This window comes from Oncorhynchus tshawytscha, linkage group LG10, assembly GCF_018296145.1.
Source record: "Oncorhynchus tshawytscha isolate Ot180627B linkage group LG10, Otsh_v2.0, whole genome shotgun sequence".
Lineage (NCBI taxonomy): Eukaryota > Metazoa > Chordata > Actinopteri > Salmoniformes > Salmonidae > Oncorhynchus > Oncorhynchus tshawytscha.
Window position 1 is genome coordinate 81,928,278 of NC_056438.1, and position 24,295 is coordinate 81,952,572.

Consider the following 24,295-nt stretch of genomic DNA (forward strand, 5'->3'; position numbering starts at 1 on the left):
GCTGATTGAAATAATCAACTAATCATCAAGTTTTGATCATCTGAATCAGATGTGTAGTGTTAGGGCTAAAAACAAAACTAACACCGAGTTTGTGGAAACGTTGCCGTAACCTATTTTGGGCTAACCTATCTTGGGCTCCCGAGTGACGCTTCATCTCAGTGCTAGAGGCGTCACTACAGACCATGGTTCGATTCCAGGCTGTATCACAACCGGCCGTGATTGGGAGTCCCACAGTATGGCGCACAATTGGCCCAGCGTTGTCCGGGTTTGACCGGTGTAGGCCGTCATTGTAAACAAAAATATGTTCTTAACTGACTTGCCAAGTTAAATAAAAAATCAATGTGGGGTAAGGACATCCCAAGGATCCCAGATAACTATGACCCTGCGGTGACGTAATGAAAAAAAGCTACCAGAGGTGCGTTCAGTTCGCTTGAACGTTTGCTACGTTGCAGAACGGTTTGTACTGAACGACACGTTTCCCCAAAACGGTATTGTACGTTCTTGAACAGACTTAAGCCAACTAATTTAGGAAGGGTTATGCTTGCTACCGTTTGGTGGTGTGGCAACCAGACCGGACATACTGACAGGGTTCCCCTACCCATAACCATTCCCCGTTAATCAACCGGTCGGTCAGTACATCGGCATTTCAGTTCAATTAAAAGTTTCAGAACGTAAAATCGTACTGAACGCAGCCCGTGATTCTCTTGACAAGCAGCTGAACAATTTGGAAACTTTCCCGAACTAACTCAAAGACAAAAGGAAAAATTACTAAAAGTAGGGCCTACATCGTTATTTTCTCTTTTATAAACGTGTCTAGGTGTTCAAATGTGGAAGTATTGATGGATTCACGGTATGAAATCCAACGGAGGGCCGGTGGTGGATCAGCGAATGCTTCCCCGGCTCTGGGGGTACAGTCTCGCCGCAGGAAGATGCCGCCCAGACCCGCCGATTATAAACTTCAGATCATTATCATTGGCTCCCGTGGAGTAGGCAAAACCAGTCTAATGGAGAGGTTTACCGACGACACCTTCTGTGAAGCGTGCAAATCAACCGTTGGTAAGGAATGGCCAGATATCGTTAGCCTCCTTTGCTAGCCAAAACCCTTCGGCTAGTTAGCAAGCAATGTTTACAGTAACTACATGACAAAACCGACCAAGCTCATCGTTTTATCTCTATAAACATGTATCAGTCACCAGCATAGATTATTTTATTTTTTTTGACGACAAGTTTTTTTGTAAAGAAGTTGGTAACTACAAGGGGACAACACTACCATGTTTTTAAAACCTTGAGGTTGTTGTTGACATGAATGTGTCAAACCGACAGACAACTAGTGGTGTTTACTGAAGCCCTGTCCATCAGCTACACTAGAGGGGACTGAGGGCCCTACTAAACTGTACCCGATGCCTTGTCAGAAGTGTTGTTGCTTAGCTACCTTGCTACACAATAGTGGCTTTCAGTATTCTGTCATAAAATGCAAAAATAAATATAAACGGTCTACTACATTTTAACTTACTTTTAGAACCAATAAATACAGCGTAATTATCAATTGACGTTTCAAATATCCTGGGACTTAGTGTGAGGCGAAGACAATGTATCCCTTCTATAGACAGACAATGTATCCCTTCTATAGACAGACAATGTATCCCTTCTATAGACAGACAATGTATCCCTTCTAGACAGACAATGTATCCCTTCTATAGACAGACAATGTATCCCTTCTAGACAGACAATGTATCCCTTCTATCTAGACAGACAATGTATCCCTTCTAGACAGACAATGTATCCCTTCTAGACAGACAATGTATCCCTTCTAGACAGACAATGTATCCCTTCTATAGACAGACAATGTATCCCTTCTAGACAGACAATGTATCCCTTCTAGACAGACAATGTATCCCTTCTATAGACAGACAATGTATCCCTTCTAGACAGACAATGTATCCCTTCTAGACAGACAATGTATCCCTTCTAGACAGACAATGTATCCCTTCTAGACAGACAATGTATCCCTTCTAGACAGACAATGTATCCCTTCTAGACAGACAATGTATCCCTTCTAGACAGACAATGTATCCCTTCTAGACAGACAATGTATCCCTTCTAGACAGACAATGTATCCCTTCTAGACAGACAATGTATCCCTTCTAGACAGACAATGTATCCCTTCTATAGACAGACAATGTATCCCTTCTAGACAGACAATGTATCCCTTCTAGACAGACAATGTATCCCTTCTAGACAGACAATGTATCCGTCCTATAGACATACAATGTTTCCGTTCTAGACAGACAATGTATCCCTCCTATAGACAGACAATGTATCCCTTCTAGACAGACAATGTATCCCTTCTAGACAGACAATGTATCCCTTCTAGACAGACAATGTATCCGTCCTATAGACAGACAATGTATCCGACAGACAATGTATCCGTCCTATAGACATACAATGTATCCGTTCTAGACAGACAATGTATCCCTATAGACAGACAATGTATCCGTCCTATAGACAGACAATGTATCCGTCCTATAGACATACAATGTATCCGTTCTATAGACAGACAATGTATCCCTTCTATAGACAGACAATGTATCCGTCCTATAGACAGACAATGTATCCGTCCTATAGACAGACAATGTATCCGTTCTAGACAGACAATGTGTCCCTTCTAGACAGACAATGTATCCCTTCTAGACAGACAATGTATCCCTTCTAGACAGACAATGTATCCCTTCTATAGACAGACAATGTATCCCTTCTAGACAGACAATGTATCCCTTCTAGACAGACAATGTATCCTTTCTAGACAGACAATGTATCCCTTCTAGACAGACAATGTATCTGTAGTTCTAGATCTATATTGTCTGTCTTTGTGACACATTCAGGGTCTGTTTCTGAACCTCTCGTTCTGTGGCCCGACACTGGTCCCTGGCATGTTTCGGACTGGTCCCTCAGGTTTTTAACTGACACTGATTTAGTCACTTCTCTTAGCCTAGTTTTTGGAGGCCTACACGGTCCTAGTTTTTGGAGGCCTACACGGTCCTAGTTGTTGGAGGCCTACACGGTCCTAGTTTTTGGAGGCCTACACGGTCCTAGTTTTTTGGAGGCCTACACGGTCCTAGTTTTTGGAGGCCTACACGGTCCTAGTTTTTGGAGGCCTACACGGTCCTAGTTTTTGGAGGCCTACACGGTCCTAGTTTTTGGAGGCCTACACGGTCCTAGTTTTTGGAGGCCTACACTGTCTTCGAAAGATTGGAGATCATTTATTGCTGGTCACTTGTCGGTCCTCACGGTTTGTGCTCAAGCCTGATCCAGTTAAATCCACCACACAGGGACAGGACTTGAATGGTCTTGAACAGAGAGTCAGTGACTTCCACTCTTACAAAGCCATTGTAGTATGACCATACCATCTGTGTGCCAAGTCACCAATTATTTCATTCTCCTCATGCAAAGCACTGAAGGAATCTGGCTTGCCTTGCTGACAGGCAAGGGGAACTAATTTATCTGTTGTGAAACAGTCTCCTGAGGTAGATCAAGCAGACCACTACAGGAACTTGGATACACATGCAGATTGATGTTTATTATCATGAGTCATGTCCTGGATGCAGAACTGAAGTTTTCCCCATAGATAGACCGGCTACAAAGTCAAAAATGGTAAAAATTCATAAAAACAAACATTTGCTTTTTGCTTAGGCATTAGGGTTAGCAGTGTGGTTAAGGTTAGGCATTAGGGTTAGCAGTGTGGTTAAGGTTAGGCGTTAGGGTTAGCAGTGTGGTTAAGGTTAGGCGTTAGGGTTAGCAGTGTGGTTAAGGTTAGGGTTAGCAGTGTGGTTAAGGTTAGGTGTTAGGGTTAGCAGTGTGGTTAAGGTTAGGCGTTAGGGTTAGCAGTGTGGCTAGGCATTAGCAGTGTGGTTAGACGTTAGGGTTAGCAGTGTGGTTAAGTGTTAGGGTTAGCAGTGTGGTTAAGTATTAGGGTTAGCAGTGTGGTTAAGTGTTAGGGTTAGCAGTGTGGTTAAGTGTTAGGGTTAGCAGTGTGGTTAAGCGTTAGGGTTAACAGTGTGGTTAAGGTTAGACGTTAGGGTTAGCAGTGTGGTTAAGGTTCGGGGTAGCTGTGAGGTAAGATTAGAATAATAATAAGATATAATGAATTTGTGGCTGTGCTAGCTAGTGACAGAAGGGTTAGGGTCTTTGTGGCTGTGCTAGCTAGTGACAGAAGGGTTAGGGTCTTTGTGGCTGTGCTAGCTAGTGACACAAGGGTTAGGGTCTTTGTGGCTGTGCTAGCTAGTGACACAAGGGTTAGGGTCTTTGTGGCTGTGCTAGCTAGTGACAGAAGACACCAACAGTTCTGATGATTATTCTATTTTCATGTCTGTCTACACCCATAACTGTGACACACACACATACACACACAGCCATGGAACTTACCCAGGACAGAAGGGCTGCCACTGTCCCCATAGTTCCCAAAATAGTCCCTTTCACACTCTGACACTCTCCTCTCTGGCAGCTGCCACGTCTGGCCTCCATCTTGTTGTGCGTTGTCATCCTGGGTACACAGCTGTCTGTCTGTCTCTCTCTGTCTGTCTCTCTCTGTCTGTCTCTCTCTGTCTGTCTCTCTCTGTCTGTCTCTCTCTCTGTCTCTCTCTGTCTGTCTCTCTCTGTCTGTCTCTCTCTGTCTGTCTGTCTCTCTGTCTGTCTGTCTCTCTGTCTCTCTCTGTCTGTCTGTCTCTCTGTCTCTCTGTGTCTGTCTGTCTCTCTCTCTCTCTGCGTCTGTCTCTCTCTCTGCGTCTGTCTCTCTCTCTCTCTGTGTCTCTGTCTGTCCTGTCTGTCTGTCTCTGTTTGTGTCTCTCTCTCTGTCTGTCTGTCTCTCTGTCTGTCTGTCTCTCTCTGTCTCTGTGTCTCTCTGTCTGTCTCTCTCTCTCTCTGTGTCTCTGTCTGTCTCTCTCTGTGTCTCTCTCTCTCTCTGTCTCTCTCTCTGTCTCTCTCTCTGTCTCAATTTCAATTCAATTCAATTCAAGGGCTTTATTGGCATGGGAAACATGTGTTAACATTGCCAAAGTAAGTGAGGTAGATAATATATAAAGTGATTATATAAAGTGAAAAACAACAAAAATTAACAGTAAACATTACACATACAGAAGTTTCAAAACAGTAAAGACATTACAAATGTCATATTATATATATATATATATATACAGTGTTTTAACAACGTACAAATGGTTAAAGGACACAAGATAAAATAAATAAGCATAAATGTGGGTTGTATTTACAATGGTGTTTGTTCTTCACTGGTTGCCCTTTTCTCGTGGCAACAGGTCACAAATCTTGCTGCTGTGATGGCACACTGTGGAATTTCACCCAGTAGATATGGGAGTTTATCAAAATTGGATTTGTTTTCTAATTCATTGTGGATCTGTGTGGATCTCTCTCTGTCTCTCTCTCTCTCTGTGTGTGTGTGTGAAGCAGCAGCTTTTTTGGATGGTCATATTTGGGCCCTGTGAGGGTCTGTGTGCTTGTTCATGGTTGTTCTGATGACAGGAAGTGAGGAGGAAAACTGCTGTAGAGTTGCATAAATATTGAAATAAGTGTCTGACGTGTCATCATCCCAGTCTGTCATAAACCAAATATTTGATGTAGAATATCTTTACATTTCTAGCACAGAAGTTTGTGATTAAAATGAAACTTCTTCCTTGTTGTAGTATTTTCTCTGTGAATTCTTCTATTCCAAAGTGCTTCTGAAGAACCTGCTACTTCAACTAGCCTGTTTGTCAAATTGGCATGTTTTCCATGCTCTTTCCCCTGTTTCTGGCTGGCTGGCTGGCTGGCTGATTGGCTGGCTGGCTGATAGACTGGCTGGCTGGCTGATTGGCTGGCTGGCTGATTGGCTGGCTGGCTGGCTGATTGGCTGGCTGGCTGATAGACTGGCTGGCTGGCTGATTGGCTGGCTGGCTGATTGGCTGGCTGGCTGATTGGCTGGCTGGCTGGCTGATTGGCTGGCTGGCTGATAGACTGGCTGGCTGGCTGATTGGCTGGCTGGCTGATGACTGGCTGGCTGGCTGATTGGCTGGCTGGCTGATAGACTGGCTGGCTGGCTGATTGGCTGGCTGATAGACTGGCTGGCTGGCTGATTGGCTGGCTGATAGACTGGCTGGCTGGCTGGCTGGCTGATAGACTGGCTGATAGTCTGGCTGATAGACTGGCTGATAGTCTGGCTGATAGACTGGCTGATAGTCTGGCTGATAGACTGGCTGATAGACTGGCTGATAGACTGGCTGGCTGGCTGGCTGATTGGCTGATTGATTGGCTGATTGGCTGGCTGGCTGGCTGATTGGCTGGCTGTCTGATTGGCTGATTGGCTGGCTGGCTGATTGGCTGATTGGCTGGCTGGCTGATAGACTGGCTGGCTGATAGACTGGCTGATAGACTGGCTGGCTGGCTGGCTGATTGGCTGGCTGGCTGGCTGGCTGATAGACTGGCTGGCTGGCTGGCTGGCTGATAGACTGGCTGGCTGGCTGGCTGATAGGCTGGCTGGCTGGCTGGCTGGCTGATAGACTGGCTGGCTGGCTGGCTGGCTGATAGACTGGCTGGCTGGCTGGCTGATAGACTGGCTGGCTGATAGGCAGGCTGGCTGGCTGGCTGGCTGATAGGCTGGCTGGCTGATAGGCTGGCTGGCTGATAGGCTGGCTGGCTGATAGGCTGGCTGAATGACAGTGGAAAGAGCATGGAAAAACATGACAAAAGACACATTTGGCCCTGTTTTCTTCCTGTAGGAGTAGATTTTAAGATCAAGACGGTGGAGCTGAGAGGGAAGAAGATCAGGTTGCAGATCTGGTGAGTCAACAGGAAACAGGAAGTCATCATAGGCCTCTGTTCCACTATCTCACACAGAAATGTGTTTACACCCCTGTTAGTGAGCATTTCTCCTTTGCCAAGATAATCCATCCACCTGACAGGTGTGGCATATCAAAAATCTGATTAAACAGCATGATCATTTCACAGGTGCACCTTGTGCTGGGGGACAATAAAAGGCCACTCTACGATGTGCAGTTTTGTTAAACAACACAATGCCACAGATGTCTAAAGTTGAGGGAGCGTGCGATTGCCATGCTGAATGCAGGAATGTCCACCAGAGCTGTTGCCGGAGAAATGTAATGTTAATTTCTTTACCATAAGTCATTTTAGAGACTTTGGCAGTACATCCGACTGGCCTCACAACCGCAGACCACGTGTATCGTGTGGTGTGGGCGAACAGTCTGTTGACGTCAACGTTGTGAACAGACTGCCCCGTGGTGGTGGTGGGGGGGGCATAAGGCATAAGCAAAGACAATGAATACAGTGGCATTTTTATTGATAGCACTTTGAATTTACAGATATACCGTGACGAGATATTTGTTTTTGGTCAGGGGTCAAGAGGTCAGGGGTCAAGAGGTATTTGTGATCAACTGATGGGTGTCTATTCCCGGTCATGTGAAATCCATAGATTAGGGTCTAATTTATTTATTTCAATTGACTGATTTACTCATATGAACGGTAAAATGTTTTTTACTTCATCTTTTTATTTAACTAGGCAAGTCATTTAAGAACAAATTCTTATAATTTGAACAAATTCTTATTTTCAATGATGGCCTATGAACAGTGGGGTTAACTGCCCTGTTCAGGGGCGGAACAACAGATTTTTTACCTTGTCAGCTCGGGGATTCGATCTTGCAGCCTTTCGGTTACTGGCCCAATGCTCTAACCACTAGGCTACGCTGCCACCCCTCCCCTCTAACCACTAGTGTACCTCCCGCCCCTCCCCTCTAACCACTAGGCTACGCTGCCGCCCCTCCCCTCTAACCACTAGTGTACCTGCCGCCCCTCCCCTCTAACCACTAGGCTACGCTGCCACCCCTCCCCTCTAACCACTAATGTACCTGCCACCCCTCCCCTCTAACCACTAGTGTACCTGCCGCCCCTCCCCTCTAACCACTAGTGTACCTGCCGCCCCTCCCCTCTAACCACTAGGCTACGCTGCCACCCCTCCCCTCTAACCACTAGTGTACCTGCCGCCCCTCCCCTCTAACCACTAGGCTACGCTGCCACCCCTCCCCTCTAACCACTAGTGTACCTGCCACCCCTCCCCTCTAACCACTAGTGTACCTGCCGCCCCTCCCCTCTAACCACTAGGCTACGCTGCCACCCCTCCCCTCTAACCACTAGTGTACCTGCCACCCCTCCCCTCTAACCACTAGTGTACCTGCCGCCCCTCCCCTCTAACCACTAGGCTACGCTGCCACCCCTCCCCTCTAACCACTAGTGTACCTGCCACCCCTCCCCTCTAACCACTAGTGTACCTGCCGCCCCTCCCCTCTAACCACTAGGCTATGCTGCCACCCCTAAAATTGTTGCACGTTGCGTTTTTTAAAAACTTTTTTTTTTTTGTTCAGTACATTATGTTTTAGTTCAATATGATACCTGTTTGGGGCTTCTTGGGAGTCATTTCCCAGTCTACAAATGATTAGCCGTTATGATCTGGCCCCCTGTTCGTCCACTCAAGAAGACATTGTCCCGTGGCTGAATGCAGTTTGATGACCCCTGACATACAACATTAAGTGACGCTTCAGTCGACAGTAATCAACCGTTCTGTGTTCAGTTACCTTCTGCTGCACAGAGTAGCTGACCTTTTCATGCTACGGCTACATGGCACCACAGATACTGTAGCTACACATGCTGATGTTGCCATGTAGGATGAGTGTGTGACTGCTACCTGGGCTGAACTGTGTGCATAGCCTTCACTGATAACACAATTTGTTCTGTTTTTACCGACCTCGTCCCACTACTACCCTCATCCACTTCCAATCTCTCGTGTCCCTACCTCCACCCCATCCCCTGTCGGTTCAGGATGACTGTCTGCGTACTGGCTGGTGTCATCATGTCTCGTGCTTACTGCCTCCTCTCACCACCTGGTCTTGGCTGAGGCTCCATCACTGTGTCAGTCAACCCTAACCTCTCTCTTTCTGTCAGTCAGCCTTAACTTTTCTCTCTTGGCCTGTCTGTCAGCCCTAACCTCTCTCTTGGCCTGTCTGTCAGCCCTAACCTCTCTCTTGGCCTGTCAGCCCTAACCTCTTTCTTGGCCTGTCTGTCAGCCCTAACCTCTCTCTCTGTCTGTCAGCCCTAACCTCTCTCTTGGCCTGTCTGTCAGCCCTAACCTCTCTCTTGGCCTGTCTGTCAGCCCTAACCACTTCATGGGAGGCAACATCTAACCCTGCTCTGTCACTTCTACTTCTCTACTGCTGCTCATACACTGGCGGACTGATTGGCTGGCGGACTGACTGACTGGCTGGCGGACTGGCTGACTGGCTGGCTGACTGGCTGGGGGGCTGACTGACTGGCTGGCTGGCTGACTGACTGGCGGACTGGCTGGCGGACTGGCTGGCGGACTGACTGACTGACTGGCGGACTGGCTGGCTGGCGGACTGACTGACTGACTGGCGGACTGGCTGGCTGGCGGACTGACTCACTGACTGGCGGACTGGCTGGCTGGCTGGCGGACTGACTGACTGACTGGCGGACTGGCTGGCTGGCGGACTGACTGGCGGACTGGCTGGCGGACTGGCTGGCTGGCGGACTGACTGACTGACTGGCGGACTGGCTGGCGGACTGACTGACTGACTGACTGGCGGACTGGCTGGCTGCCGACTGACTGACTGACTGGCGGACTGGCTGGCGGACTGACTGACTGACTGACTGGCGGACTGGCTGGCTGCCGTACTGACTGACTGACTGGCGGACTGACTGGCGGACTGGCTGGTGGACTGACTGACTGACTGACTGGCGGACTGGCTGGCTGCCGTACTGACTGACTGACTGGCGGACTGACTGGCGGACTGGCTGGCGGACTGACTGACTGACTGACTGACTGGCGGACTGGCTGGCTGCCGTACTGACTGACTGACTGGCTGGCTGCCGACTGACTGACTGACTGACTGGCTGACTGGCTGGCTGCCGTACTGACTGACTGACTGACTGGCTGACTGACTGGCTGACTGACTGGCTGACTGACTGGCGGACTGACTGACTGACTGACTGACTGACTGGCGGACTGGCTGGCTGCCGTACTGACTGACTGACTGGCTGGCTGCCGTACTGACTGACTGACTGGCTGCCGTACTGACTGGCTGACTGACTGACTGACTGACTGACTGACTGACTGACTGGCTGACTGACTGACGGTCGGATTGACTGACGGTCTGTTTACCTCCTCTCAGTTGGCTAGATTTGTATATGGAAATGAATTCACATGAAGTTCAGCAATTTTCCCTGACCAACCCATGTTATTAGCTTTAACTAGGGCCTAGTTTTCCCTGACCAACCCATGTTATTAGCTTTAATTAGGGCCTAGTTTTCCCTGACCAACCCATGTTATTAGCTTTATTTAGGGCCTAGTTTTCCCTGACCAACCCATGTTATTAGCTTTAATTAGGGCCTAGTTTTCCCTGACCAACCCATGTTATTAGCTTTAACTAGGGCCCAGTTTTCCCTGACCAACCCATGTTATTAGCTTTAACTAGGGCCTAGTTTTCCCTGACCAACCCATGTTATTAGCTTTAACTAGGGCCTAGTTTTCCCTGACCAACCCATGTTATTAGCTTTAACTAGGGCCTAGTTTTCCCTGACCAACCCATGTTATTAGCTTTAACTAGGGCCCAGTTTTCCCTGACCAACCCATGTTATTAGCTTTAACTAGGGCCTAGTTTTCCCTGACCAACCCATGTTATTAGCTTTAACTAGGGCCTAGTTTTCCCTGACCAACCCATGTTATTAGCTTTAACTAGGGCCTAGTTTTCCCTGACCAACCCATGTTATTAGCTTTAACTAGGGCCTAGTTTTCCCTGACCAACCCATGTTATTAGCTTTAACTAGGGCCTAGTTTTCCCTGACCAACCCATGTTATTAGCTTTAATTAGGGCCTAGTTTTCCCTGACCAACCCATGTTATTAGCTTTAACTAGGGCCTTGTTTTCCCTGACCAACCCATGTTATTAGCTTTAACTAGGGCCTAGTTTTCCCTGACCAACCTATGTTATTAGCTTTAATTAGGGCCTAGTTTTCCCTGACCAACCCATGTTATTAGCTTTAATTAGGGCCTAGTTTTACCTGACCAACCCATGTTATTAGCTTTAATTAGGGCCTAGTTTTACCTGACCAACCCATGTTATTAGCTTTAACTAGGGCCTTGTTTTCCCTGACCAACCCATGTTATTAGCTTTAATTAGGGCCTAGTTTTCCCTGACCAACCCATGTTATTAGCTTTAATTAGGGCCTAGTTTTCCCTGACCAACCCATGTTATTAGCTTTAATTAGGGCCTAGTTTTCCCTGACCAACCCATGTTATTAGCTTTAATTAGGGCCTAGTTTTACCTGACCAACCCATGTTATTAGCTTTAACTAGGGCCTTGTTTTCCCTGACCAACCCATGTTATTAGCTTTAATTAGGGCCTAGTTTTCCCTGACCAACCCATGTTATTAGCTTTAATTAGGGCCTAGTTTTCCCTGACCAACCCATGTTATTAGCTTTAATTAGGGCCTAGTTTTACCTGACCAACCCATGTTATTAGCTTTAACTAGGGCCTTGTTTTCCCTGACCAACCCATGTTATTAGCTTTAATTAGGGCCTAGTTTTCCCTGACCAACCCATGTTATTAGCTTTAACTAGGGCCTAGTTTTCCCTGACCAACCCATGTTATTAGCTTTAATTAGGGCCTAGTTTTCCCTGACCAACCCATGTTATTAGCTTTAACTAGGGCCTAGTTTTCCCTGAACAACCCATCTTATTAGCTTTAACTAGGGCCTAGTTTTCCCTGACCAACCCATGTTATTAGCTTTAATTAGGGCCTAGTTTTCCCTGACCAACCCATGTTATTAGCTTTAACTAGGGCCTTGTTTTCCCTGACCAACCCATGTTATTAGCTTTAACTAGGGCCTTGTTTTCCCTGACCAACCCATGTTATTAGCTTTAACTAGGGCCTAGTTTTCCCTGACCAACCCATGTTATTAGCTTTAATTAGGGCCTAGTTTTCCCTGACCAACCCATGTTATTAGCTTTAATTAGGGCCTAGTTTTCCCTGACCAACCCATGTTATTAGCTTTAATTAGGGCCTAGTTTTCCCTGACCAACCCATGTTATTAGCTTTAATTAGGGCCTAGTTTTCCCTGACCAACCCATGTTATTAGCTTTAATTAGGGCCTAGTTTTCCCTGACCAACCCATGTTATTAGCTTTAATTAGGGCCTAGTTTTCCCTGACCAACCCATGTTATTAGCTTTAATTAGGGCCTAGTTTTCCCTGACCAACCCATGTTATTAGCTTTAATTAGAGCCTAGTTTTCCCTGACCAACCCATGTTATTAGCTTTAACTAGGGCCTAGTTTTCCCTGACCAACCCATGTTATTAGCTTTAACTAGGGCCTAGTTTTCCCTGACCAACCCATGTTATTAGCTTTAATTAGGGCCTAGTTTTCCCTGACCAACCCATGTTATTAGCTTTAACTAGGGCCTAGTTTTCCCTGACCAACCCATGTTATTAGCTTTAACTAGGGCCTAGTTTTCCCTGACCAACCCATGTTATTAGCTTTAACTAGGGCCTAGTTTTCCCTGACCAACCCATGTTATTAGCTTTAACTAGGGCCTAGTTTTCCCTGACCAACCCATGTTATTAGCTTTAACTAGGGCCTTGTTTTCCCTGACCAGCCCATGTTATTAGCTTTAACTAGGGCCTAGTTTTCCCTGACCAACCCATGTTATTAGCTTTAACTAGGGCCTAGTTTTCCCTGACCAACCCATGTTATTAGCTTTAATTAGGGCCTAGTTTTCCCTGACCAACCCATGTTATTTGCTTTAATTAGGGCCTAGTTTTCCCTGACCAACCCATGTTATTAGCTTTAATTAGGGCCTAGTTTTCCCTGACCAACCCATGTTATTAGCTTTAATTAGGGCCTAGTTTTCCCTGACCAACCCATGTTATTAGCTTTAATTAGGGCCTAGTTTTCCCTGACCAACCCATGTTATTAGCTTTAATTAGGGCCTAGTTTTCCCTGACCAACCCATGTTATTAGCTTTAACTAGGGCCTAGTTTTCCCTGACCAACCCATGTTATTAGCTTTAACTAGGGCCTAGTTTTCCCTGACCAACCCATGTTATTAGCTTTAACTAGGGCCTAGTTTTCCCTGACCAACCCATGTTATTAGCTTTAATTAGGGCCTAGTTTTCCCTGACCAACCCATGTTATTAGCTTTAATTAGGGCCTAGTTTTCCCTGACCAACCCATGTTATTAGCTTTAACTGGGGCCTAGTTTTCCCTGACCAACCCATGTTATTAGCTTTAACTGGGGCCTAGTTTTCCCTGACCAACCCATGTTATTAGCTTTAACTGGGGCCTAGTTTTCCCTGACCAACCCATGTTATTAGCTTTAACTGGGGCCTAGTTTTCCCTGACCAACCCATGTTATTAGCTTTAACTGGGGCCTAGTTTTCCCTGACCAACCCATGTTATTAGCTTTAACTGGGGCCTAGTTTTCCCTGACCAACCCATGTTATTAGCTTTAACTGGGGCCTAGTTTTCCCTGACCAACCCATGTTATTAGCTTTAACTGGGGCCTAGTTTTCCCTGACCAACCCATGTTATTAGCTTTAACTGGGGCCTAGTTTTCCCTGACCAACCCATGTTATTAGCTTTAACTGGGCCTAGTTTTCCCTGACCAACCCATGTTATTAGCTTTAACTGGGGCCTAGTTTTCCCTGACCAACCCATGTTATTAGCTTTAACTGGGGCCTAGTTTTCCCTGACCAACCCATGTTATTAGCTTTAACTGGGGCCTAGTTTTCCCTGACCAACCCATGTTATTAGCTTTAATTAGGGGCCTAGTTTTCCCTGACCAACCCATGTTATTAGCTTTAATTAGGGCCTAGTTTTCCCTGACCAACCCATGTTATTAGCTTTAATTAGGGCCTAGTTTTCCCTGACCAACCCATGTTATTAGCTTTAATTAGGGCCTAGTTTTCCCTGACCAACCCATGTTATTAGCTTTAATTAGGGCCTAGTTTTCCTGACCAACCCATGTTATTAGCTTTAACTAGGGCCTTGTTTTCCCTGACCAACCCATGTTATTAGCTTTAATTAGGGCCTAGTTTTCCCTGACCAACCCATGTTATTAGCTTTAATTAGGGCCTAGTTTTCCCTGACCAACCCATGTTATTAGCTTTAATTAGGGCCTAGTTTTCCCTGACCAACCCATGTTATTAGCTTTAATTAGGGCCTAGTTTTCCTGACCAACCCATGTTATTAGCTTTAACTAGGGCCTTGTTTTCCCTGACCAACCCATGTTATTAGCTTTAATTAGGGCCTAGTTTTCCCTGACCAACCCATGTTATTAGCTTTAATTAGGGCCTAGTTTTCCCTGACCAACCCATGTTATTAGCTTTAATTAGGGCCTAGTTTTACCTGACCAACCCATGTTATTAGCTTTAACTAGGGCCTTGTTTTCCCTGACCAACCCATGTTATTAGCTTTAATTAGGGCCTAGTTTTCCCTGACCAACCCATGTTATTAGCTTTAACTAGGGCCTAGTTTTCCCTGACCAACCCATGTTATTAGCTTTAATTAGGGCCTAGTTTTCCCTGACCAACCCATGTTATTAGCTTTAACTAGGGCCTAGTTTTCCCTGAACAACCCATGTTATTAGCTTTAACTAGGGCCTAGTTTTCCTGACCAACCCATGTTATTAGCTTTAATTAGGGCCTAGTTTTCCCTGACCAACCCATGTTATTAGCTTTAATTAGGGCCTAGTTTTCCCTGACCAACCCATGTTATTAGCTTTAACTAGGGCCTTGTTTTCCCTGACCAACCCATGTTATTAGCTTTAACTAGGGCCTAGTTTTCCCTGACCAACCCATGTTATTAGCTTTAACTAGGGCCTAGTTTTCCCTGACCAACCCATGTTATTAGCTTTAACTAGGGCCTAGTTTTCCCTGACCAACCCATGTTATTAGCTTTAACTAGGGCCTAGTTTTCCCTGACCAACCCATGTTATTAGCTTTAACTAGGGCCTAGTTTTCCCTGACCAACCCATGTTATTAGCTTTAACTAGGGCCTAGTTTTCCCTGACCAACCCATGTTATTAGCTTTAACTAGGGCCTTGTTTTCCCTGACCAGCCCATGTTATTAGCTTTAACTAGGGCCTAGTTTTCCCTGACCAACCCATGTTATTAGCTTTAACTAGGGCCTAGTTTTCCCTGACCAACCCATGTTATTAGCTTTAATTAGGGGCCTAGTTTTCCCTGACCAACCCATGTTATTTGCTTTAATTAGGGGCCTAGTTTTCCCTGACCAACCCATGTTATTAGCTTTAATTAGGGCCTAGTTTTCCCTGACCAACCCATGTTATTAGCTTTAATTAGGGCCTAGTTTTCCCTGACCAACCCATGTTATTAGCTTTAATTAGGGCCTAGTTTTCCCTGACCAACCCATGTTATTAGCTTTAACTAGGGCCTAGTTTTCCCTGACCAACCCATGTTATTAGCTTTAACTAGGGCCTAGTTTTCCCTGACCAACCCATGTTATTAGCTTTAACTAGGGCCTAGTTTTCCCTGACCAACCCATGTTATTAGCTTTAACTAGGGCCTAGTTTTCCCTGACCAACCCATGTTATTAGCTTTAATTAGGGCCTAGTTTTCCCTGACCAACCCATGTTATTAGCTTTAATTAGGGCCTAGTTTTCCCTGACCAACCCATGTTATTAGCTTTAACTAGGGCCTAGTTTTCCCTGACCAACCCATGTTATTAGCTTTAACTGGGGCCTAGTTTTCCCTGACCAACCCATGTTATTAGCTTTAACTGGGGCCTAGTTTTCCCTGACCAACCCATGTTATTAGCTTTAACTGGGGCCTAGTTTTCCCTGACCAACCCATGTTATTAGCTTTAACTGGGGACTAGTTTTCCCTGACCAACCCATGTTATTAGCTTTAATTGGGGCCTTGTTTTCCCTGACCAACCCATGTTATTAGCTTTAATTGGGGCCTTGTTTTCCCTGACCAACCCATGTTATTAGCTTTAATTGGGGCCTAGTTTTCCCTGACCAACCCATGTTATTAGCTTTAATTGGGGCCTAGTTTTCCCTGACCAACCCATGTTATTAGCTTTAATTAGGGGCCTAGTTTTCCCTGACCAACCCATGTTATTAGCTTTAATTAGGGCCTAGTTTTCCCTGACCAACCCATGTTATTAGCTTTAATTAGAGCCTAGTTTTCCCTGACCAACCCATGTTATTAGCTTTAACTAGGGCCTAGTTTTCCCTGACCAACCCATGTTATTAGCTTTAACTAGGGCCTAGTTTTCCCTGACCAACCCATGTTATTAGCTTTAATTAGGGCCTTGTTTTCCCTGACCAACCCATGTTATTAGCTTTAACTAGGGCCTAGTTTTCCCTGACCAACCCATGTTATTAGCTTTAACTAGGGCCTAGTTTTCCCTGACCAACCCATGTTATTAGCTTTAACTAGGGCCTAGTTTTCCCTGACCAACCCATGTTATTAGCTTTAACTAGGGCCTAGTTTTCCCTGACCAACCCATGTTATTAGCTTTAACTAGGGCCTAGTTTTCCCTGACCAACCCATGTTATTAGCTTTAACTAGGGCATAGTTTTCCCTGACCAACACATGTTATTAGCTTTAACTAGGGCCTTGTTTTCCCAGGTCATGTCAGGTGACTTGGTCTGGAAAACCTCATGGCCCTAACTCATAGCTCCGGTCTGATATGTGATGTGTGTCATGTCTCTAACTCATAGATACAGTCTGTGTGTCCTGTCTCTAACTCATAGATCCAGTCTAATATGTGATGCGTGTCCTGTCTTTAACTCATAGATCCAGTCTGATATGTGATGCGTGTCCTGTCTTTAACTCATAGATCCAGTCTGATGCGTGACCTGTCTCTAACTCATAGATCCAGTCTGATGTGTGTCCTGTCTCTAACTCATGGATCCAGTCTGATAAGTGATGTGTCCTGTACCTCCAGGGATACAGCTGGTCAGGAGAGGTTCAACAGTATAACCTCAGCCTACTACCGTGGGGCCAAAGGCATAGTACTGGTCTATGACATCACCAAGCAGGAAACGTTTGACGACCTTCCCAAGTGGATGAAGATGATCGACAAGGTAAAAAGGGATATTATCAATACATTACCTTACATCATCGTGGATTATCATTGATAACAGAAATCATTATGTAGTACTAGGCACAAAGGACCAGCCCGGAACACCACTGGGATGGGCCACATTACCTCTCTTCTCCTCTCTGTTACTACAGTAATATACACTACTGTTCAAAAGTTTGGGGTCACTTAGAAAATGGCCTTGTTTTTGAAAAGAAAAGCAAAAAAAAATTGTTCATTATAATATCAAATTGATCAGAAATACAGTGTAGACATTGTTAATGTTGTAAATGACTATTGCAGCTGGAAACGTCAGATAATTATTATTTTTTTTTTATATCTACATACGCGTACGGAGGTCCATTATCAGCAACCATCACTCCTGTGTTCCAATGACACGTTGTGTTAGTTAATTCAAGTTTATCATTTTAAAAGGCTAATTGATCATTAGAAAACCCTTTGGAAATTATGTTGGCACAGCTGAAAACTGTTCTGATTAAATAAGCAATAAAACTGGCCTTAATTAGACTAGTTGAGTATCTGGAGCATCAGCATTTGTGGGCTCGATTACAGGCTCAAAATGTCCAGAAACAAAGACCTTTCTTCTGAAACTCGTCAGTCTATTCTTGTTCTGACAAATGAAGGCTATTCCATGCGAGAAATTGCCAAGAAACTGAAGGTCTCGTACAACGCTGTGTAATTCTCCCTTCACAGATCAGTGCAAAGTGGCTCTAACCAGAATAGAAAGAGGAGTGGGAGGCCCCAGTGCTCAACTGAGCAAGAGGACAAGTACATTAGTGTCTAGTTTGAGAAACAGACGCCTCACAAGTCCTCAACTGGCAGCTTCATTAAATAGTACCCGTAAAACACCAGTCTCAACGTCAACAGTGAAGAGGTCGACTCCGGGATTCTCTTTCTATTCCGATTGGAGCTTCTGTGAAGGGAGTAGTACACAGTACATACATCTCATCTCTCTCCTCTCTGTCATTGGTCAGTATGCTTCAGAAGAGGCAGAGCTGCTGCTGGTGGGGAACAAGCTGGACTGTGAGACAGACCGCATCATCACTAAACAGACTGCGGAGAGGGTGAGTCTAATACTGGTCTACAATCAGTTGACAGGAAAAAACTTCTCAGAGAAGAAATTTCCCCAACTCAGGGTTTTCTTTACTTCTAATTTTCACTGATGGATTTAACAGATTCTTGTGTAGAGCATCACAGTACTAATGTACATTACAGTACTGATGTATACCACAGTACTGATGTACATCACAGTACTAATGTACATCACAGTACTAATGTACATCACAGTACTAATGTACATCACAGTACTAATGTACATCACAGTACTAATGTACATTACAGTACTGATATACACCACAGTACTAATGTACATCACAGTACTAATGTACATCACAGTACTAATGTACATTACAGTACTAATGTACATTACAGTACTGATATACATCACAGTACTAATATACATCACAGTACTGTACATCACAGTACTAATGTACATCACAGTACATAACGTCACAGTACTAATGTACATAACGGCACAGTACTAATATACATCGCAGTACTAATATACATTGCACTAATGTACATCACAGTACTAATGTACATCACTGTACTAATATACATCACAGTACTGTACACCACAGTACTAATATACACCACAGTACTAATATACATTGCAGTACTAATATACATCACAGTACTAATATACATCGCACTACTGTACATCGCAGTACTGATGTACATTGCAGTACTGATGTACATTGCAGTACTGATGTACATCGCAGTACTGATGTACATCGCAGTACTGATGTACATCGCAGTACTGTACATAACGTCCCTGTACTAATGTACATCACAGTACTGATATACATCACAGTACTGATATACATCACAGTACGGATATACATCGCAGTACTGATGTACATCACAGTACTGATGTACATCACAGTACTGTACATAACGTCCCTGTACTAATGTACATCACAGTACTGATATACATCACAGTACTGATATACATCACAGTACTGATATACATCACAGTACTGATATACATCACAGTACTGATATACATCACAGTACATAACGTCACAGTACTAATGTACATAACGTCACAGTACTAATATACATCGCAGTACTAATATACATCGCACTACTGTACATCACAGTACTAATGTACATCACTGTACTAATATACATCACAGTACTGTACACCGCAGTACTAATGTACACCGTAGTACTTGCGTACATCGCGGTACTTGCGTACATCGCGGTACTAGTGTACATCGCGGTACTAGTGTACATCGCGGTACTAGTGTACATCGCGGTACTAGTGTACATCGCGGTACTAGTGTACATCGCGGTACTAGTGTACATAATGTCACAGTACTAATATACATCACAGTACTGTACATAATGTCAAAGTACTAATATACATCACAGTACTGTACACCACAGTACTAATATACACCACAGTACTAATATACACCACAGTACTAATATACACCGCAGTACTAATATACACCGCAGTACTAATATACATCGCAGTACTGTACATAACGTCAAAGTACTAATATACATCACAGTACTGTACACCACAGTACTAATATACACCACAGTACTAATATACATCCCAGTACTGTACATCACAGGACTAATATACACCGCAGTACTAATATACATCGCAGTACTAATATACATCCCGGTACTGTACATCACAGTACTAATATACATCGCACTACTGTACATCGCAGTACTAATATACATCGCAGTACTAATATACATCGCAGTACTAATGTACATCGCAGTACTAATGTACATCGCAGTACTAATGTACATAACATCACAGTACTGTACACCACAGTACTAATATACACCACAGTACTGTACACCACAGTACTAATATACATCGCAGTACTAATATACACCACAGTACTAATATACATCACAGTACTATACATAACGTCAAAGTACTAATATACACCGCAGTACTAATGTACACCGCAGTACTAATGTACATCGCAGTACTAATGTACATCGCAGTACTAATGTACATCGCAGTACTAATGTACATCGCAGTACTAATGTACATCGCAGTACTGATGTACATCGCAGTACTGATGTACTGTACATCGCTGTACTGTACGTCGCAGTACTGTACATCGCTGTACATCGCTGTACTGTACTGTACATCGCAGTACTAATATACATCGCACTACTGTACATCACAGTACTAATATACATCGCACTACTGTACATCACAGTACTAATATACATCGCACTACTGTACATCGCAGTACTAATGTACATTGCGGTACTAATGTACATCGCAGTACTAATGTACGGTACATTGCGGTACTAATGTACGGTACATTGCGGTACTAATGTACGGTACATTGCGGTACTAATGTACGGTACATTGCGGTACTAATGTACGGTACATTGCGGTACTAATGTACGGTACATTGCGGTACTAATGTACGGTACATTGCGGTACTAACGTACGGTACATTGCGGTACTAATGTACGGTACATTGCGGTACTAATGTACGGTACATTGCGGTACATTGCGGTATGTACGGTACATTGCGGTACTAATGTACGGTACATTGCGGTACTAATGTACGGTACATTGCGGTACTAATGTACGGTACATTGCGGTACTAATGTACGGTACATTGCGGTACTAATGTACGGTACATTGCGGTACTAATGTACGGTACATTGCGGTACTAATGTACGGTACTAATGCGGTACTAATGTACGCTACTAATGCGGTACTAATGTACGCTACTAATGCGGTACTAATGTACGCTACTAATGCGGTACTAATGTACGCTACTAATGCGGTACTAATGTACGCTACTAATGCGGTACTAATGTACGGTACATTGCGGTACTAATGTACGGTACATTGCGGTACTAATGTACGGTACATTGCGGTACTAATGTACGGTACATTGCGGTACTAATGTGCGGTACATTGCGGTACTAATGTACGGTACATTGCGGTACTAATGTGCGGTACATTGCGGTACTAATGTGCGGTACTAGTGTACTGTACATCGCGGTACTAATGTACTGTTCATCACATTACTCTACCTCACAGTACAGTACTAATGTACATCGCAGTACTAATATACATCGCAGTACTAATATACATCGCAGTACTAATATACATCGCAGTACTAATATACATCGCAGTACTGTACATCGCAGTACTAATGTACATCCCAGTACTAATGTACATCCCAGTACTAATGTACATCCCAGTACTGATATACATGATCTCAAACCCCGGGAAAATAATATTAGTTGACTCATAATTCTATGATTTTATAATTTATTGATTTTAATTGATGGATTTTGACCTTGGTATCATCATGTCTCGGGTTCCCAGTTTACCTCCAGGATATCTGGGATGCGTTTCTGCGAGGCTAGTGCCAAGGATAACTTTAACGTGGAGGAGTGCTTTCTAAAACTAGTGGACGACATTCTAGCAAAGGTGAGTAGGAATCCTCCCTGCTATATAACTATACGGCACTTATTTTGTTGACCTGCGACCTACACTGTGTGGACAAAACATTAGGAACACCTTCCCCTTTCGCCCTCAGAACAGCCTGACTTCATCGGGGGCATGGACACTACAAGGTGTTGAAAGCTGGCCCATGTTGACTCCAATGCTTCCCACAGTTGTGTCAAGTTGGCTGGATGTCCTTTGTGTGGTGGATCATTCTGGATCCACACGGGGAAACTGTTGAGTGTGGAAAAAAACAGCAGTGTTGCAGTTCTTGACACAAACCGGTGTGCCTGGCACCTACTACCATACCCAGTTCAAAGGCATTTTTAATATTTTGTCTTGCACATTCACCCTCTGAATGACACACATACAAAATGAATGTATCAAGGCTTAAAAATCCTTCTTCTCCTCCACTTCATCTACACTGATTGAAGTGGATTTAACAAGAGACATCAATAAGGGATCATAACTTTCACCTGGTCAGTCTATGTCATGGTGTTCCTAATGTTTTGGCTCCTACTACCACCACACAATCCATTTCTCAATTGTCTCAATACTTAAAAATTCTTCTTTAACCTGTCCTCTCCTTCATCTACACTGATTGAAGTGGATTTAACAAGAGACATCATTAAGGGATCATAGCTTTCACCTGGATTCACCTGGTCAGTCTGTCATGGAAAAAGCAGGTGTTCCTAAAGACTTGTCCACTCAGTGTATTTAAAAAAAAAAAAAAAAAAAAAAATCCTGGTTCAGTCTGCTCTCCACCAGACACTGGGAGATGAATTCACCTTTCAGCAGGACAATATCCTAAAACACAAGGATTAAATTGTGTTTCCCTCATCAATCTACACACAATACCCCACAATGATAAAAGCAAAGACAGGTTTTTAAAAATGTTTTGCTAATTTATTAAACTGAAATATCTAATTTACTTAATGTTCCTTGAGACAATCCTGTCTACAGACACTTCCTTCGACCTCATGGCTTGGTTTTTGCTCTGATATGCACTGTCAACTGTGGGACCTTATATAGACAGGTGTTTGCCTTTCTAAATCCTGTCCAATCAATTGAATTTACCACAGGTGCATTCCAATCAAGTTGTAGAAACATCTCAAGGATGATCAATGGGAAACAGGATGCATCTGAGCTCAATTTCTAGTCTCATAGCAACGGGTCTGAATACCTATGTCAATAAATGAGCAGAAATGTCTAAAAACAGGTTTTCGCTTTGTCTTTATGGGGTATTGTGATGTCATCATGGGGTATTGTGATGTCATTATGGGGTATTGTGATGTCGTTATGGGGTATTGTGATGTCGTTATGGGGTATTGTGATGTCATTATGGGGTATTGTGTGTAGATTGCTGAGAAGGCTCTACATATGTAGTATTTTAATAGTCGTTATAAACCGGGTGGTTCGAGCCCTGAATGCTGATTGGCTGACAGCTGTAGTATATCAGACCGTATACCACGGGTATGACAAAACATTTATTTTTACTGCTCTAATTACATTGGTTACCAGTTTATAATAGCAATGAGGCACCTTTGTGGTTTGTGGTATATATGGTGAATATACCATGGCTGTATCCAGGGGCTCAGCGTTGCATCGTGCAATAGAACAGCCCTTAGCCGTGGTATCTTGGCAATCTACTCCCCCCCGGGCCTTATTGCTTGATTATACCCTTCTAATACTGGTAAGTCATTTGGTATATTCCACACCACCTGAAGCACTAATCATGACTTGCCTATTAACTTCCTATTCTGTCTTCTGGTCACCAGATGCCTCTAGAGATTCCCAACAGGAAGCTCTCCAACAGCATCCTGTCTCTGCAGCCTGAACCAGAAGTGCCTCCCGAGCTCAACCCGCCACGCATGCACTGTTGCTGAGATGACTCCCCTCTCAACACTCCACCACACCCCCTCGACTACACCCCCTCGACTACACCCCCCTCGACTACACCCCCCGACTACACCCCCTCGACTACACCCCTCCTCTCAACCATTCTGGCCACCAGAGTGCAGCACAACCAAGCAGAAGTCTGATATCAGGAGGAGGAGAGTAAAGGCTGCATTCCAAATGGAAATAACTTCCATATATATATATATATATATATATATAGTGCACTACTTTGTACCAGTGGCCTTTTATAAGGAATAGAGTGCCATTTGGGATGCATCCGAAGAGTCAGTTGTTGCTGCAAGATAGCTTTGATACCCTCTGCTCTGACACCCCTTTGTACCAGTGGCCTTTTCTGACCCCGCTCTAACCCCTTTTGGGATGATCCGCCTTCTCTGATCGATGCTGCTCAACCCTTTGACCCCTGCTCTGACCCCCTTCTCTGATCGATGCTGTCACACCCCTTCTCTGACCCCCGCTCTGACCCCTTCTCTAACCCCTTCTCTGATCGATGCTGTCACACCCCGCTCTGACCCCTTCTCTGACCCCTTCTCTGATCGATGCTGTCACACCCCGCTCTGACCCCTTCTCTGACCCCTTCTCTGATTGATGCTGTCACACCCCTTCTCTGACCCCTTCTCTGACCCCTTCTCTGATCGATGCTGTCACACCCCGCTCTGACCCCTTCTCT

At 44.5% G+C, this 24,295-nt stretch overlaps 1 protein-coding gene across 2 annotated transcripts; it reads left to right on the forward strand.

The window, feature by feature from the left end:
• Positions 1–453: 453 nt before the first annotated feature.
• Positions 454–23,936, forward strand: LOC112236739 (ras-related protein Rab-12). Of its 2 annotated transcripts, none has more exons than XM_042329200.1 (6): positions 454–1,056; positions 6,765–6,825; positions 17,040–17,178; positions 18,170–18,259; positions 21,589–21,693; positions 21,803–21,957. In XM_042329200.1, exons 1-6 carry the CDS (start codon positions 840–842, stop codon positions 21,947–21,949), a joined length of 759 nt encoding a protein of 252 aa, XP_042185134.1. In that variant the 5' UTR covers positions 454–839; the 3' UTR covers positions 21,950–21,957. The 2 variants fall into 2 exon arrangements, with proteins under 2 accessions (XP_042185134.1, XP_024261109.1); XM_024405341.2 differs by lacking the exon at positions 21,803–21,957 and adding an exon at positions 23,487–23,936 and having other exon boundaries at positions 464–1,056.
• The last annotated feature ends 359 nt before the right edge of the window (positions 23,937–24,295 follow it).